Below are 15177 nucleotides of genomic sequence, written 5' to 3' on the forward strand. Positions count from 1 at the left end.
TGTGCATCAATCCATTACTCTAGTAATTCTGGGCGTACTATACTAATTATCAGTATACTGATTGCAATGTCCTTTCTATTTATTTTTAATCATGTTATCATAATAAGGTTTATCATCATAGACTGATGATAAACCTTATTTAAATTGTTTTTGTTGGATTTATGTTTCTGTTCATTCTTAGTATGTGATTTTTCGATGGAGTAAACTGTGAAGACAAAGGGCAAATGGATACAGAAGATGCTGAGAGGCAATGTGGGGGAATTCTGAAATAGCAAGGGAGGAGGAAAATTTACATACGCACATGTGTGTAGTGTGTATTTTTATTTATATCCTCACCATTGAGGAAAATAATGCTATAATGAAAGGTAAAAGAAAGGAAACAGAGAATAAAATAAGACACTGCCTTAGTTATCCCTGATACCGTCCGAATTTCATAGCATATTTTCTCTAAAATAAAAGCTATTGGAGTTCGGAAAATGGGATAGGTGGAGAAAAACCGGATGTCAGGCTGTGTACTATAATGGTGCCACTATTTCAAAGTAATGTACATGAAAGTCGTTCAGGACGCCACATCTTCACGGTCTAAGGGGTATTTTATCGCGCAATTGGAGATATCAGTTTCGATGATAATTATAACTGTTGAAAACCGATCCCAGATGTTGTGGTAATAACATTCTATTCCTGTAAGCCAGTATATCAGTCAACGCGCCGAACAGAACCCGAGCATTTTTGGATTTAGTAAGTATTTACTGGAATCACCCCCACTGTGCTAGTGAAATCTTGTATTTCTGTCGTTTTTAGCCCTTGGATTTAGGTCTTCATCGTTGTGGTCAAGATTCAGGTCGTATACCGAAATTCTAACTAGGACGCGTATAAAATATAAATTAAACTCATCATTCAAGCACGAAATTTAGTGGACGAAAACACGGTTCTCTTTACTGATATCTCGTTGTTTGGCCTTGGCTTCAAACTGCATTGTTTATCAAGAGATAACTTGTGAAACCAGTGGGACAAAAGGAAAGTTCTTACCGCCATTTTCTGTGTTCAGCCTGGCCAGTTTACTAATTATTGATCTAACTCGAGAAACCAATGTAAAGGAGTGCGAATAGGTTTTTGCAAACTATTGCCTCGATACGATGTAATCGTAATACTACCTTGAACAAAAAGTTCCCGGAATAACCACCGTGTGGCGCTCCCATCGTTCCGATTTGAGTTCTGTTTTTTTTTGTTAAATTGGTACATCTGTTGTTGATATTCCCTTTAAATCTTAGTGTCATAACTTGACATTTGCAAAAGTTACGTAGCCAAGAGTACATCTATCTCTGTGTGTGTTGGCGATTTTTTACAATTGCAGAAATGGATTTAAATTTGCAACAACGAACTTGTATTAAATTTTGCGTAAAAAACGGATTTAGTGGCGCACGGACGTTGGAAATGTTGGAAAAGTGTTTCGGCAACGATTCTCTAAAAAAAACGGTCGTTTACCAGTGGCACGAGCGGTTCAGAAGTGGTCGTGAGTCAATCGAAGATGATGAACGCAGTAGCAGACCATCGACATCGAAAGTCGGTGAAAAAATTGATAACGTAAAAGAAATGTTGGTCAATAACCGCAAATTAACCATCAGAGAAATAGCGGAGGACTTGAACATTGCCTATGGATCCGCCCAAGACATTGTGGTTAATGATTTGGGTTTCCGTCGTGTAGCAGCAAAGTTGGTGCCAAAAGACCTCAATTTCATGCAAAAAAGAGACCGTGTTGACGTCGCAAAAAGACATGATTTACGAGGCTGAATCCGATCCCACATTCATCAAAAGGATCATTACTGGAGACGAGACGTGGGTTTATGAGTACGACACGCAATCCAGACATCAGGCAAGTGAATGGCGTTCACCAAATGAGCCGAGACCAAAAAAACCACGTCGTTTTCAGTCAAAAAAGAAGGCAATGCTGACGGTTTTCATGGATTACAACGGTGTAGTGCATCATGAATTTTTGCCAGAAGGCCAGACAGTAAACAAAGAGTATTATTTGGGCGTTATGAGACGTTTGCGTGAAGCAATTCGCCGAAAGAGACCAGAAATGTGGGCAGAAAACTCGTGGATTTTGCACTATGATAACGCACCGTCGCACAGTGCTATCATTATTCGTAATTTTTTGACGAAAAATGCAACAAATACCATCCAACAGCCACCGAATTCACCTGATTTGGCTCCCTGTGACTTCTTTCTGTTCAATCGAGTTAAAAAACCATTACGGGGAACGCGTTTTAGCAGCCGAGAGGAAGTAATGGAAAAATCGCAGGAAGCACTGATGGACATACCGAAAACCGACCGTAACTTTTGCAAATGTCAAGTTATGACACTAAGATTTAAAGGGAATATCAACAACAGATGTACCAATTTAACAAAAAAAACAGAACTCAAATCGGAACGATGGGAGCGCCACACGGTGGTTATTCCGGGAACCTTTTGATCAAGGTAGTATTCTTAAATTATTTCTATACCTTTCCTAATTTCCTGAGAAATTTAGCGAAGTCGGTAGCACACAGGCTTTTCAAAAACACGATACGTAGATCTGATTTATTTATTAATGGAAAGTTTCATACTTATTGTGAGCATAGCATTTTATTTTGCTTGTTAAGCATAAAATACTTTCGAGTTATTAAAATGCAAATGCTACCTTCCGGTCTGAAAAATTTCAAGTTAATAAATTGCTAAGTCGACCTGCCGGTTTCCGTATTAAGAATTTAAAAAATGATGTATCCCTGCATATCATTCGACATTTATTAAAAACAAAAACCTAAATAAATAAACGAATGAATAATGGTGTATAACTAATCATCACTCATACTGTTTTCATTTTGTTATTCTGACTTCCGGAGTTTAGGGAATCAAACTGTCCGTCGGTAAATTTTTGGAAAGCCATGATTCTTCCCATGATAGTCATTACAGTTAAAACTTTCGTAAGCCAATACTTTTACTAAAATCTGAATCTGGTCTCAAACATCTGTAAATACTGTAATGTGCAGAATTGGGTCCTTTTTACGCAACATCTCAAAATATATTTCGATAAGCTAATTAATTGTATGACTGACCGTAGAAGTGCTGTTTATGCCTCATATCTTAAAATTGTGTTGCATTAGTTTTCAGGATTAGTTAATCATTGTCTATTTAGGAAGTTTTCTGCATAACTAACATGCCTTTCTTATTCTAGTTTTAAAGGAGGTTATTATGATCAATTCGAAGTGATTGTTAACCGTATTTCACCCCATATCACGGAGCCAGCTTTCATTTTGCTATCAATTTTATACTTGATATGTCGAAGGGTGTCGGCGGCAGTGGAATGATCCAGTGGAAATTTGCTGTAATTGACAACAATGTTCTATCATGGAAATTCGGCTGGTCGTTCATGTGAAAGGGTTCAAAATCCGATCGCTCAGCACGCACACCAAGGTGTAGAAACCGTGAAACCGTCTTGTGAAACTTTTTATATCTCATCATTCTTAAAATATTTCATATTCTCTCCATTTCATTCAATTCAGTCTCCAATCTGCACATAATCCCGTAACACTTCCTCTCCATCATCGGGATGAGGAAATGGACGTTTAGGATAGGAAGATTCGACGTCTACTTCAGAGTGAATAGTTCTGGTTTCCTCGTCAAATTTCGCACCTCCTGATCTATAGCTCTAGTGGCAGATTGGTATTCACAATCAAAAGGTGATAGTACTGGATACCCAATCTCTAGATCCCTATCGATCGTGAAGTTTCGTTAGAAATATTCTGACTCTTTAAAAATTAGAGGGATTTTAAATCCTCAGTTGGAAAAGTAAACACCTGCCTGTAAACAAGGAATAATGTCAGTCATGAGCAAAGTTTGCTGCATCACTTGATTAAATAATCCATGTTTTCAAATGACTTGTTCCTTACAGTATAGACAGCATGTCGGTTACTCCTTGAGGAAAATATTCACTTTGCTCGCAGTTATTTCGTTCGCGGATATTTCGATTGGAATGGAAAGTCTTGTCTGCGATTAGTGTTACCCGCTGTCGCCCAGCATGATTAGTCATTCATCATGTGCATTCAAAGATACTTTGAAAAAGTGTACTGGATATACTTCAATTAATAGAGGAAAGACCTCGTACTATTGCGAATAATTGTTAAAACTAAAAAATTCGATGAAGCAGGATGGATATGAAATTTAATTTCTCAGAAACTACGCTTTTAAGTATTTTATAAAATTGAGGTGTTCTCTGCAATTAGTATGTTATATTTTGATCGTTTTTGTTTTGTCGGTGGAATTGAGATGACGTCGAATTTCCTCTGATTATTTTTTTTCGGATATTTTATGTATCTCAAATGAAGTGATTGCGTATTTTTCAGTTCCACAAACCTGTACCTTCGGAGGTATATTTTGCATTTTTCCAAAGCTCACAGGCTTGCATATTGTAAATAACGACTTAGCGGGCTACAGATGCAACAAAATTACAATACCATTTTCAGTTATCACTTTATGAATGCTCCTTGATAGTAATACATGAGAATTCTGCGGTACAGTAAAAATGTTGTCATGTCTAAGTCCAGACCGAGTTGGTCAATTAAGGCCCACATTGTTAGGGCTCATTAAAAACATGAATGTTTTTCCTAATTCGAACGCGTCGTCACACAACGAATCCCATTGCGCTTCGCCAGGATCCGTTCATTCACTCTTGATAGAAATGCTTTTGATGGTATTTAACAAATACAACGTTAGTATGCATCCAAGAGAGCCAAATTTTTTTAATAATTGTGTGTAATACCTTTGGTATAGTGAAATGGCATACCGCGATTTCACTGCACTGTCTCCTTGGCCGGCTAAATAGAGACGAACCAGTTTGTCGGGGAAAGGTTCTATGTCTCATGCACAAAGAGCACCACATCGCTCGACGTGCTAATCTGTAGAGCATGTAAATTTCACAGACCTTTTTCTAGTTATCTATGCATTAGGTGGGCAAAGGCTATTATTGTAGCGAAGGTCTCAATTGATTTAAGGACGGTAGAAGGGCTCAACGCTATTTTTGGTGGCATTTTTTTTATTATTCCGGGGCGATTGAAATCGAAAATTTTAGCAGTTTCTTTTTATTAGGGAACGCCTCTTTGGCACGTCACTGTTACTACAAAGCTTCCTTGTATATGGACGTAAATATTGTTTTAACTTTGAAAACTGACTTACCGATACCGTCGACTGATAAGGGAATACGAATCGGGAGTAATTAAAAAAAAGTGTTTCCACGTTTATGGAGACAGATGTGCCATTTAAAGTCGTTACTCGCATTGGCGGCAATCCACCCTACTTGGATTCCCAAAAATTCATTTGCGGCAATATTTTTTCATATAATGTCCGTACACTCATAAATTTCTTCTCGGTGATACATCAAAAATATAATGTAAGAAAGTTGACAAAAACCTTCCATTCTTTTTTGCAATCACAAAATCCTATGCCTAAGGAACTAAGCAGAATTGATTGTTAGCGGCAGTTTTCTCTCTTTGACGTATTTTGTCGCTAATTAACTTATCATGTATACATTGCTGTTGTTGCTATTATAACACCTATTGCCTACATCGAGTCCTTATCTCAGCAATCATTGAAGCCTCAAGAACTCAGTTTTTATCATTTAATTTGTTACTGTTGCTTGTTTTTTATAAACAGAAGGCACTTGAATCGTTTTATGATTAAGGTAGACGTTAGTAAAAAAAGTTGGAATCTTCGATTAAATCAATCTTGCCGTCGCGTCGAGTTTCTGTGAGCCGCTTTCACGTCTCTAATTTCCACAGATTTTAGCGTGGATTAGCGATGGACGGAATAATGGCTATTTTTGTGTGTAGTCGCTACACTTAACGCTATTTTCATCTGAGGTGCGGTTAGCGTTCTCGGAAATTGAAAGTCTGCTCCAGTAATTCGAGGAAGCGCGTGGAATCGCGTTGTTTCATAGTGCGAAGTGTTGATGACGATGGTAGCGTATTTGTTACTCATTGTGTTAATAACGATTAACAATGCCCTCCCCCCACCCCCGCCCGTGTCGTGACGATGTATTCATTGTACCCGTTTGGCTAAGGGTAGGTAGTCATTCATGTATTCTGTCGTAAGATCATTTCCCGTCGTCGGACTTGACTGGAGAAGGTAAACTTCTCTCGTGGAATTTTCTGCTCGATTCCTCTATCCTCTTCCGCCTTCCCACGCGCACCGGGGGCTGGGATAAATACGTTCGTATCATTTCACGTCCCCATCCATTCAAAGTGCTGGGATTTCACTTTCCCTCGCGCCCCGTTTTGCTAAATAAAGCGTGCGGAACTCCGCAATGGGTCGTCCTAGATCGTCGTCCATTTTCGGGAAGCGCCATCAGGAAATGCTCCCCCAACCCCATTTTCCCCCTCTCACTCCCTCTTGTGCTCCCGTTCCGTTTGTGCTTATCCCCGTTTCGGCCCGTGCTCCCCCGCATTTGTTTATCACGCAGATACGTGCAGAAGCACCATTTCATTGATTTTTAATCAGGATAGGATTTTTTTGTGTTCCTCTCTCTTCGTACTACGTGGTACCAGCCGGACCAATCGAACGTGATTGGTCCCTTAGGTATTCGAACCAGGAATGCTGCGAGATGAGAAAGCATTGGAATGCTGTTAAAAGTCGGGGAGGATTTTAATGTTTGCTTCGATACGCCCGGTAGAATCGTTAAAATTCCTGGAAATTAGGAGTATTTAGATATCATTGATGAAAATAATAATTCAAAAATCGCAGTGAAATGACGTTTCTTTTAAATGAAACGACATGAATTCATGAGTATGAACTGCTTCCTCCACAACTTATGAGGTTTTTGATGTGATTTTTCGCTCGGCCATTATTTTCATTTTGATTATGCACCAAAGCGTGGGCTTCTGAGTCTTTATTTTGGCAAGTAAAAATATGATGATTACACGCTATCTCGGCGATTTTGGTTGGGCCACATTTGTTGTCCCTCTCTATTGATAAGCAAACATTGCTCGCAGCACAGTGGTGTTTAGGTCTACCTAAAGAAATCTTTTTCTGATAACATATAAAATATTTTTGTTGCCCACCTGCAGCAGTAAGCACCATTTTAATGACTGATTTAGACAGTGGGGCCTGAGTGGGAGGGGATCAGGATGATGCTGTGGGTAATATTGGCTTCCCACCCTGAGGGCCCAGGTATGAAACCTGGAGATTGCATTTTTTACAGTGGTATCCGTATCCCTCCTTGATATGCTTTGTGGGGAGCACTTATTACTGAGTGGGATTTAATAGAAACAGAACGACCAAAATAACACCTAGGAAGCATCAGATGAATGCTGGAAAACTATCGCAACACCAATTAAAGTGGGTAACCAGCTACCTGATCGGTTGATGTACATCTTAAGAAAAATCTCATTTTTTTATTAATTTTGTAACTGCATCCAAGTGTAGGCTTTTGGTAGACTTTTTATTTTGTATTCAAATGTTTTCATAGAAATTTGACCAGAAATCCACCATTTGAACAATTTTTGCCTTAAAATGTTGGAAGTTTGATGTGAAATTATGAGAAAATGTCATCGAATTGCTTTTGGGGAATTGTAGATGGTGTAGATAGGCAATAGTAATTACAGATTTTAAATGAAGTTATGTTAATAAAATAGATAAATAAAATTCAGATTTTCCAGGGCTGGTAGTCTTGCACCAATATTTTTGTTTATTTTGGTTGTATATAGTTAGTTGAATTGATTGCTGAATGAAAGCTTTCCATTATAATTATCTAATAAATGTCCAGAAGCATGGCATATTATGATTAAAATTCCATAGTTACTCCATTATATATTCTTTGTTTTATGTAATAGCAAGCATTACTTGCACTATGAATTAGAATTATCATTTCTACCAGTGCATTATGTTTTTATGTTTCATTTTAAACTGGTCATAGTATAATTCAGAAACCCAAATAAGATGATCCCATGTGGACAATCATAACATTTTTTTAATTCTCTAATTCTTGGCATAGTTGCTTGACGTGTTCTCAAAATCTTGGATACTTATGATAGTATTTAATTTATGAAAAGCAGTAGCATTGCAAAGCAAGCTGCAGAATTTGGAATCACTTGCCATCACCCCATCATATTGTATGCACATATTAATAGATGTGTAAATTCTAATGCTATGTCAGTGATAATTATAGCAGCATGCTGTGTGGCATTCAGTGTAATAAATAATATCTTTATTATTTTATTTAATTAGTGTATGAACCGGTAAAACAAAATCATTGGAGATTTGAGTCTTCCTGTTAAAAAAAACCTGAATTTAGTACTATTTTCGGGAAGTTGGCAATCATGTGAGGTAGATAGCATTATTATGAAATCCATTTATTGTGCGACTTGTTCTATTTATTTCAGTTATCATAGTTTTTCAGTTGCTAGCCATCAAGTTGTGCAATGAAAGTATTTCTGATTATAAAGGCAAATTTCCTTCAATTAGACCGGTCTAGTCTCGTCTCGAATTCATGCTGCACCCTGAATCTGCTGCTAGTTTTTTTTTTTTTTTTATGCTCTGGGATTAAGCTAGTTATTTACCATTGTATAATATGATAGTGAGTTAGTTATTTAAGCAGAAGACTATTTCATTGATGCTCAGTAAATTTGGGGATCGAGATGGTGCGGGGGCTAGCGTACTGGCTTCCTACCCAGAGGGCCCGGGTTCAAATCCCGGCGGTGTTGAATATTTTTCAGAGGTATCTCGATCCCTACTTGAGGTGCTTTGTGGAGGGCACTTTGAGTCAGTACGCCGTCCGTCGGATGGGACGTTAAGCTGCGGACCCCTTGGCGCCTTTCGTAAAGAGTAGGCTAATGCCGACGCCGGGTTTCTCTCCACTCTTCATCCTTTCCTATCCATCCCCTATGGCGCAAATGACCTCAGCTGTCGGTCGCCTCCCCTCAAAACTACTACTACTACTACTCAGTAAATTCATATTTAATCTATTAAGAAATTGCCATATATGTAGTCACATCCAAGCATTTTTATTTACATGCAAGTGAAGTCATGCATTTCATAACAATCACATAGTGTTGTACTTAGTGAAAATCTTGTGAATGTTTTTTTCTTTTATATTTTGTTTTACTAGCATGTAATAGAAATATAGTAATCAAAGTAATATTATATTTTTCTCCAGATAGAATTTTGTGATAATTTTGATGAATAAAAAATTGGAAAAACCCCTTCTAATATGTACCAATTCAATATATTTATCTATATCATTTTTATTACTTGAAATCTTGGAAATTGGGGTTCACAAAAAAACATGTGCCTTTTGCTTTTCAAAATTCTGATAAGTTGTTTCTTAAATATTGTTCGTGTATATTTATATGGAAAAACAACTGTTTTATTTAGTAACTAATGATTCTCTCTCATATTGATTGCAGCTCCATAGGATAGAATATGTTCATTCAAGACACCTCATCTATAGAGATGTAAAGCCTGAAAATTTTCTCATAGGAAGGAGTACCACCAAGAAGGACAAAGTCATACATATTATCGGTGTGTATATAATTCCATTATGGCCACTGCTGTCAATTTTTTTAGTTTCTGCTAAATATTTTTATCTCTGTATCATAAAAATTATTTCTTTTTCCAGATTTTGGTTTAGCAAAGGAGTATATAGACCTAGAAACCAACAAACATATTCCATACCGGGAACATAAGAGCCTCACGGGAACTGCTAGGTACATGAGTATTAATACACATTTAGGGAAAGGTAAGTCAAAATTACAACTGCATGCTTTTACTTATATTGTTTGTCATATGTGATATACTATTTGTTATATGTGCCCATCTACTAACTTGAAGAATATAGGTTTCTAGTCCAAGCTGTGGAATTCTAGTCTGAACAATGGGGACTCGAAGGTCTCTTTTACCCTCACACACATACATTTATACATACAAATACATGTATAATTTAAACCGAGAAGCAAGATAGCACTAGTGAACAAAAGCACGGAGAAACACATACTAATGATACTCAATCGTATACCGAATCAGTGGCCAACCCTTGGTGTATGTGTGTGTACATATAATTATATGCGTATATAAAAATTATATTATTTAAAATGGCTTTTTACAGCTAATAAATCATTTCCATGAAATTGCTGGAAATCACAGAGGAAGTGCTACAAATATTTTTTCTTTCAAATATTGTATTAATGGTGGAAAATGACAGTGATGGTGGGTGGAAAGTGATGAATGGAAACCATAGGTATCGCTAGATATTATTCAGTTTTGAGAATAACTCCGAATGAATACAGTGGCAAACTGCTGCAGTGAATTTCCAAGTATTAAACATGGGATTTAAAAAAGTTTTTAAAACTTATGAATGGAATACAGATGTGACCATCCTATAACTAAAATTGAAAATTTGCATAATTGTTCAAAGGCCAGTGATAGTGATGTAAATTTAGGGCTCTTTTGAGTAAGAATATTGTATTTTATTCTATTTTGAAATTTACTAATTGCATGAAAATACTTAAAATATTTAGTTAAATTGATGGCATGTAGACAATGTTATTATTATTAGGTAATCTATCGGTTAAGGTAGGTTTTTGGATGGACACAGCTACTAAATAAAACATTTTGTGACTCCTAAAAAAAACACAAAATCCAGCATTCTACTCTATATCAGGTCCCTCTTCATCTCTGAGTACTTTCTTCCTCCCTTCATCCTGTCTAACATCCCTATCCTGTTCTTTCCCTTTCCTCGTTTGCCTAACATTCTCCCCTCTATTATGGTTTTCAACATCCCACTGCCGGCCAATGTATACACTTTTCCTTTATACACTTTTCCTGCCTCCAAAGGATTTCTCCCAACAAACCCCTCTCTTCGCCCACCATACCAAGTACTTCCTCATTTGTTTTCTTTTCTGTCCATTTCACCTTCTCCATTCTTCTCCACACCCACGTTTCTGGGCAGGACATAGCTACGCTCCATATCAAAGTTTTTACGAGTCTTTTCTTAATATCCTTACTCAACGTCCTTGTCATCAACTCCCTCCTCCTTGTGAAAGCCTCTTTGCCTAGCGCAATGCTTCTCCTAGTTCGTCAAAGTTGTAACGAATCTTTTCTTAACATCCTTACCCAATATAGGCGATGTACTATCCTAATAATATGATGTTCATAATGCTTAATCGAACTCTGGTAATAATGTTTTCCTCTGTTCAAATGGATTTTTCTGTGCTTTTCCCGATTATCATTGTATCCCATATTAAATTACACTATGTTAAATTTAGGTATCTGGAATTTGTTTGAAAAACGTTAACAATGATGAATATAGTGCTAGGTGAGGACCATTTTATATTATTTTATTAATATTTTGTTTCAAACTTTAACTTTTTTCAATAAGAAATGTTTTTTGGCCCACCCATTTACAAGCCTGTGAAAATAATATTTTTTGAGCCATTGTTAATGTTTTCTCCTTTTGCTTGTATCATCAGAACAAAGCCGTAGAGATGACCTAGAGGCCCTTGGTCATATGTTTATGTATTTCCTTCGAGGGAGTTTGCCATGGCAAGGTCTAAAGGCTGATACACTGAAAGAAAGGTACCAAAAAATAGGAGACACCAAACGTGCCACTCCCATCGAAATTCTTTGTGAGGGTCATCCGGGTAAGTTGAAAAACTATTTTTTAAAACGATACATATTACCAGTGTAAAAAAAGTTTATATGTTATAAGTATTTTTAAAAATCCTGGTAATTGTTCTAACTGTATGCAATATGAAAATGTATATATCTGTCATTTAAGTCTCTTTTCATTAAGAAGTAATTTTATAAGTTTTCCCTCAATGCATATGTTTTCAGGTTAGAATTTTTCAAAGCCCTTTCCTTTTTTATTAGTAATTAGATTTATGTCAGTTATCGACCATTATCACCATAGATCAAGAAGTGATTCAAATGATCAGTTGATTGTTTTCATGATTATTTTGTAATTTCATGTTGTAATACAGAGGTACTGTGTGTCATATATCTATTGCTTATTGGCTAAAATTTATGTTCTGTTAAATAAGATATCGAAGACATTGCAATCGTAATGTATTCATTAAACATTTCATGAAGCTTCAAAACAGTTTGCAGTGAGTTCTTAACATTGCTTTGAAGCCCTATAATTTTTTAGTTAAAATGAGAACTACTCTCATGATGTATCTTCACAAAATTTACTAACCATCTGTTTGATAGCCAGCCTTGAAAGCAAAATAAAATCAGTTGAACTGGTCTACTTTCAAAAATGTCCCAGCATTATTTGTAAACATTGTATAACTGAGTTTTGGGTTTATCTCAAGGAACTCGAAAGGAGGAGGTTAAAATTAGCATACGGTGAACCTCTTTTCATTATTTTCCATAATGAGTTTGTTTGCCTAATATGTTGTATTGCTGAAAATCTTGGAAAAATAACAGAAATTGAAATAAGAAACAAATTTTAAGATCCTGAGGTTGAGCCAGTCATTCAGTTACCTGTATATGAGCATCAGTTGTAAAATATTAATGTTGCCAAAGAAAAGGTATTTAGTACTGCTGACTTGATCTATACTTGTATATTTAAAGATGTGAGGTCTCTTTAAAAAGTTCTCGAACTTTATTACAAAAGCATACTTTACTAAAGAATCAGTGGTCAGGGTCCCCTTCAAAGTAGTCTCCTCCTCAACACACAATCCTGTATACACTTATCCCTAATGGTTTTTCCATTTTTTGAAACATTCCTAGAAGGATTCTTCTGGAATGCTCATAAGATATTCCGTCGAATTTTTCTCTTTCTCTGAAATTGTAGCAAATCATTTTCCTCTGACCTAGGTTTTTAGTATGGGGAACAGGAAAAAAGTCACTTGGGGGTCACATCTGGTGATTAGGGTGGTTGGGGAAGCACACCGGTCTTGTTTTGCCTAAAAACTGGATGAGTTCTAAGGCAAGGGTTGTTATGGTGGAAAGACCATTCACCGCTCCTCCAAACTAGGGCTGTTTTTGCAATATCACCTTGACATTTGAGCGAACTTGTTCCCCTTTTTTGGAGCGGGAGGGTGTTTCACCCATCCATTGTGAAGATTGCACTAAAGTTTTGATGCCATACTCAACACCTGTTATGATCCTGGACATGAAGGTTTCATTTTCTTCAGCTCGTTCAAACAGTTTCTAGCAGACTTGAACTGGATATTGTTTCTGGTCTGCTGTCATCAGGTGAGGCATGAATTTGGCGGCAACTCGTTGAATCCTCAGTATTGAAATCAGGATTACATAGGAGGAACAATATAGATTCAACACTCTTCTGCAAGTTCTCTTACTGTCAAAAGTCAATTTGTACTCACAAGATCGTTCACTTTCTTGATTTGGGGTTCATCATTCAATGTTGATGTTCTTCTGGAATTCTCGCCTTCTTCCACTGATTGCCACCCCTTTTGAACCAGGTAAAACTCATAACATGCATGATGTTGCATTACATCCTATCATATTAGATTATAACATTTGTCATAAATTTTGTATTTACGAAAACATCCTATGTTGTAAAGGAAGCAGTGAGTTCCATGATACAAAATCAAGCATCTGGTTCTAGAAAAAAACAAAACTTAGATTAGCTTTATCTATCCACAATTATAAAAGAAATAATGTGTAATGGTTGAAAGAAAAAAAATACCTACAATTTATGATGTAAGCATACCTGTTGCATCTTCATATATATATATATATATATATATATACATATATATATATATATATATATATATATATATATATATATATATCAGCTCACGTGTCATCTCTGATTACGTCCATATTGTTAAGTGACGTCTTTTAGCCAACTTTTCACCAATGGAAATTTCATAACCTTGACATTTTTCAACTGTGGCACAGTATCAAAAAAGTTACTGAGGTGGTTGATCAAAGGAAAGAAATACATTTTAGTGTACAAAGAGAAATCTTAAAAAAATATATTTTCGAATACCCAATTAGACAGCGTTTAAGGGACACCACCATTTCCAAAGGGCATTTCCCGGAAAGAAAAATTTTTGCCGTAGCTAATATATCAACTTTTCACCTTATAAATCGATCGTGGTACCAGTAATAGTAACAAGAACCTGGCATAATTTAAGTAATTGATAATATTTCCGAGTCTGGCTAAGCTGTACTTGCAGAACAGCTGGGATAAAAGTAGCCTACAGTAGTGAGCATTGAAGAAAATATATTCCTGTGCAAGGCTCATATTCTCATATAGGACTAGGAGGTGATTTTTGAGACATTATTCTGGAAATTACTATGTTTAATATGCTATCAAACAAGGTATATATGTTGGAATTTAATAAGTAGTATCTTGACATGTTGACGATTTTGGTTCAGTCTAAACTGATCCATGTTGCAGCATTGTCACAGGCTCAGATTTAGGGTGATTTTTTGAAACAAGTGTTATGGGAAATAGTATCTTTTATACCATGCTGTGTATTTAGTCCTATGAAATTGCACTGGTTTTTATTGATATCTTTTTCATAAATAACACCTAGTATCTTTTATTGGCAAATAATGAATGAACATTTAAAAATTCATTTAATTTTTATTGTAACCTCAGCTCAACCTTCATGATCAATTATATTTTTGCTACCTTAAAATGTTGAGGGATTCTTCCTTATAAAAATCTTTGGTTATGCACATATGCTGTAATATCTGTGATTTTATTGGTGCAACTTTTATAATACCTTGTTTACAGAGGAAATGGCAACATACCTGCGATATGTGAGACGACTAGACTTCTTTGAAACTCCAGATTATGAGTACCTTAGAAAACTCTTCCACGACTTATTTGAGAAAAAAGGCTATGTGGATGATGGAGAATTTGATTGGACAGGAAAAACGATGGTATGTTGTTCCTGGCACTCTATGCGTTAAGCAAATTTTTCAAGACTTTGGCATGGGAGCATGTTGCCTGAAGAGATGCTTGCTTACTGTACTAATTTTTCAGAAGCAAATTTTTTATCAATCCTTAAAGATCTTAACCTGGTATTTAGTCAAAGGTGTAACAATTCTTGACTTCATAAATCTTTTGTCACTTTTGGAAAAACTAACCTTTTGTGCCTATTAAATTTCCTTCGAAATGAGAGAAAAAGACCTTTTTTGTGTGCTTGTACTCCCCTTTGTGTG

General features: G+C 36.2%; 1 protein-coding gene across 4 annotated transcripts in view; it reads left to right on the top strand.

Moving 5' to 3' along the window:
* Positions 1-15177, top strand: part of gish (casein kinase I gish) — a 234307-nt gene that overhangs the window by 207747 nt on the left and 11383 nt on the right. For all 4 annotated transcript variants that reach the window (XM_071594304.1, XM_071594305.1, XM_071594306.1 and 1 more), the window contains exons 5-8: positions 9435-9549; positions 9647-9766; positions 11496-11666; positions 14747-14895. In XM_071594304.1, the coding sequence (XP_071450405.1) occupies positions 9435-9549; positions 9647-9766; positions 11496-11666; positions 14747-14895 (555 nt within the window). The remainder of the gene's footprint in view (positions 1-9434; positions 9550-9646; positions 9767-11495; positions 11667-14746; positions 14896-15177) is intronic.

Source organism: Hetaerina americana, unplaced genomic scaffold (assembly GCF_022747635.1).
Source record: "Hetaerina americana unplaced genomic scaffold, ioHetAmer1.1.p SCAF_6, whole genome shotgun sequence".
In the NCBI taxonomy this organism is placed as follows: domain Eukaryota; kingdom Metazoa; phylum Arthropoda; class Insecta; order Odonata; family Calopterygidae; genus Hetaerina; species Hetaerina americana.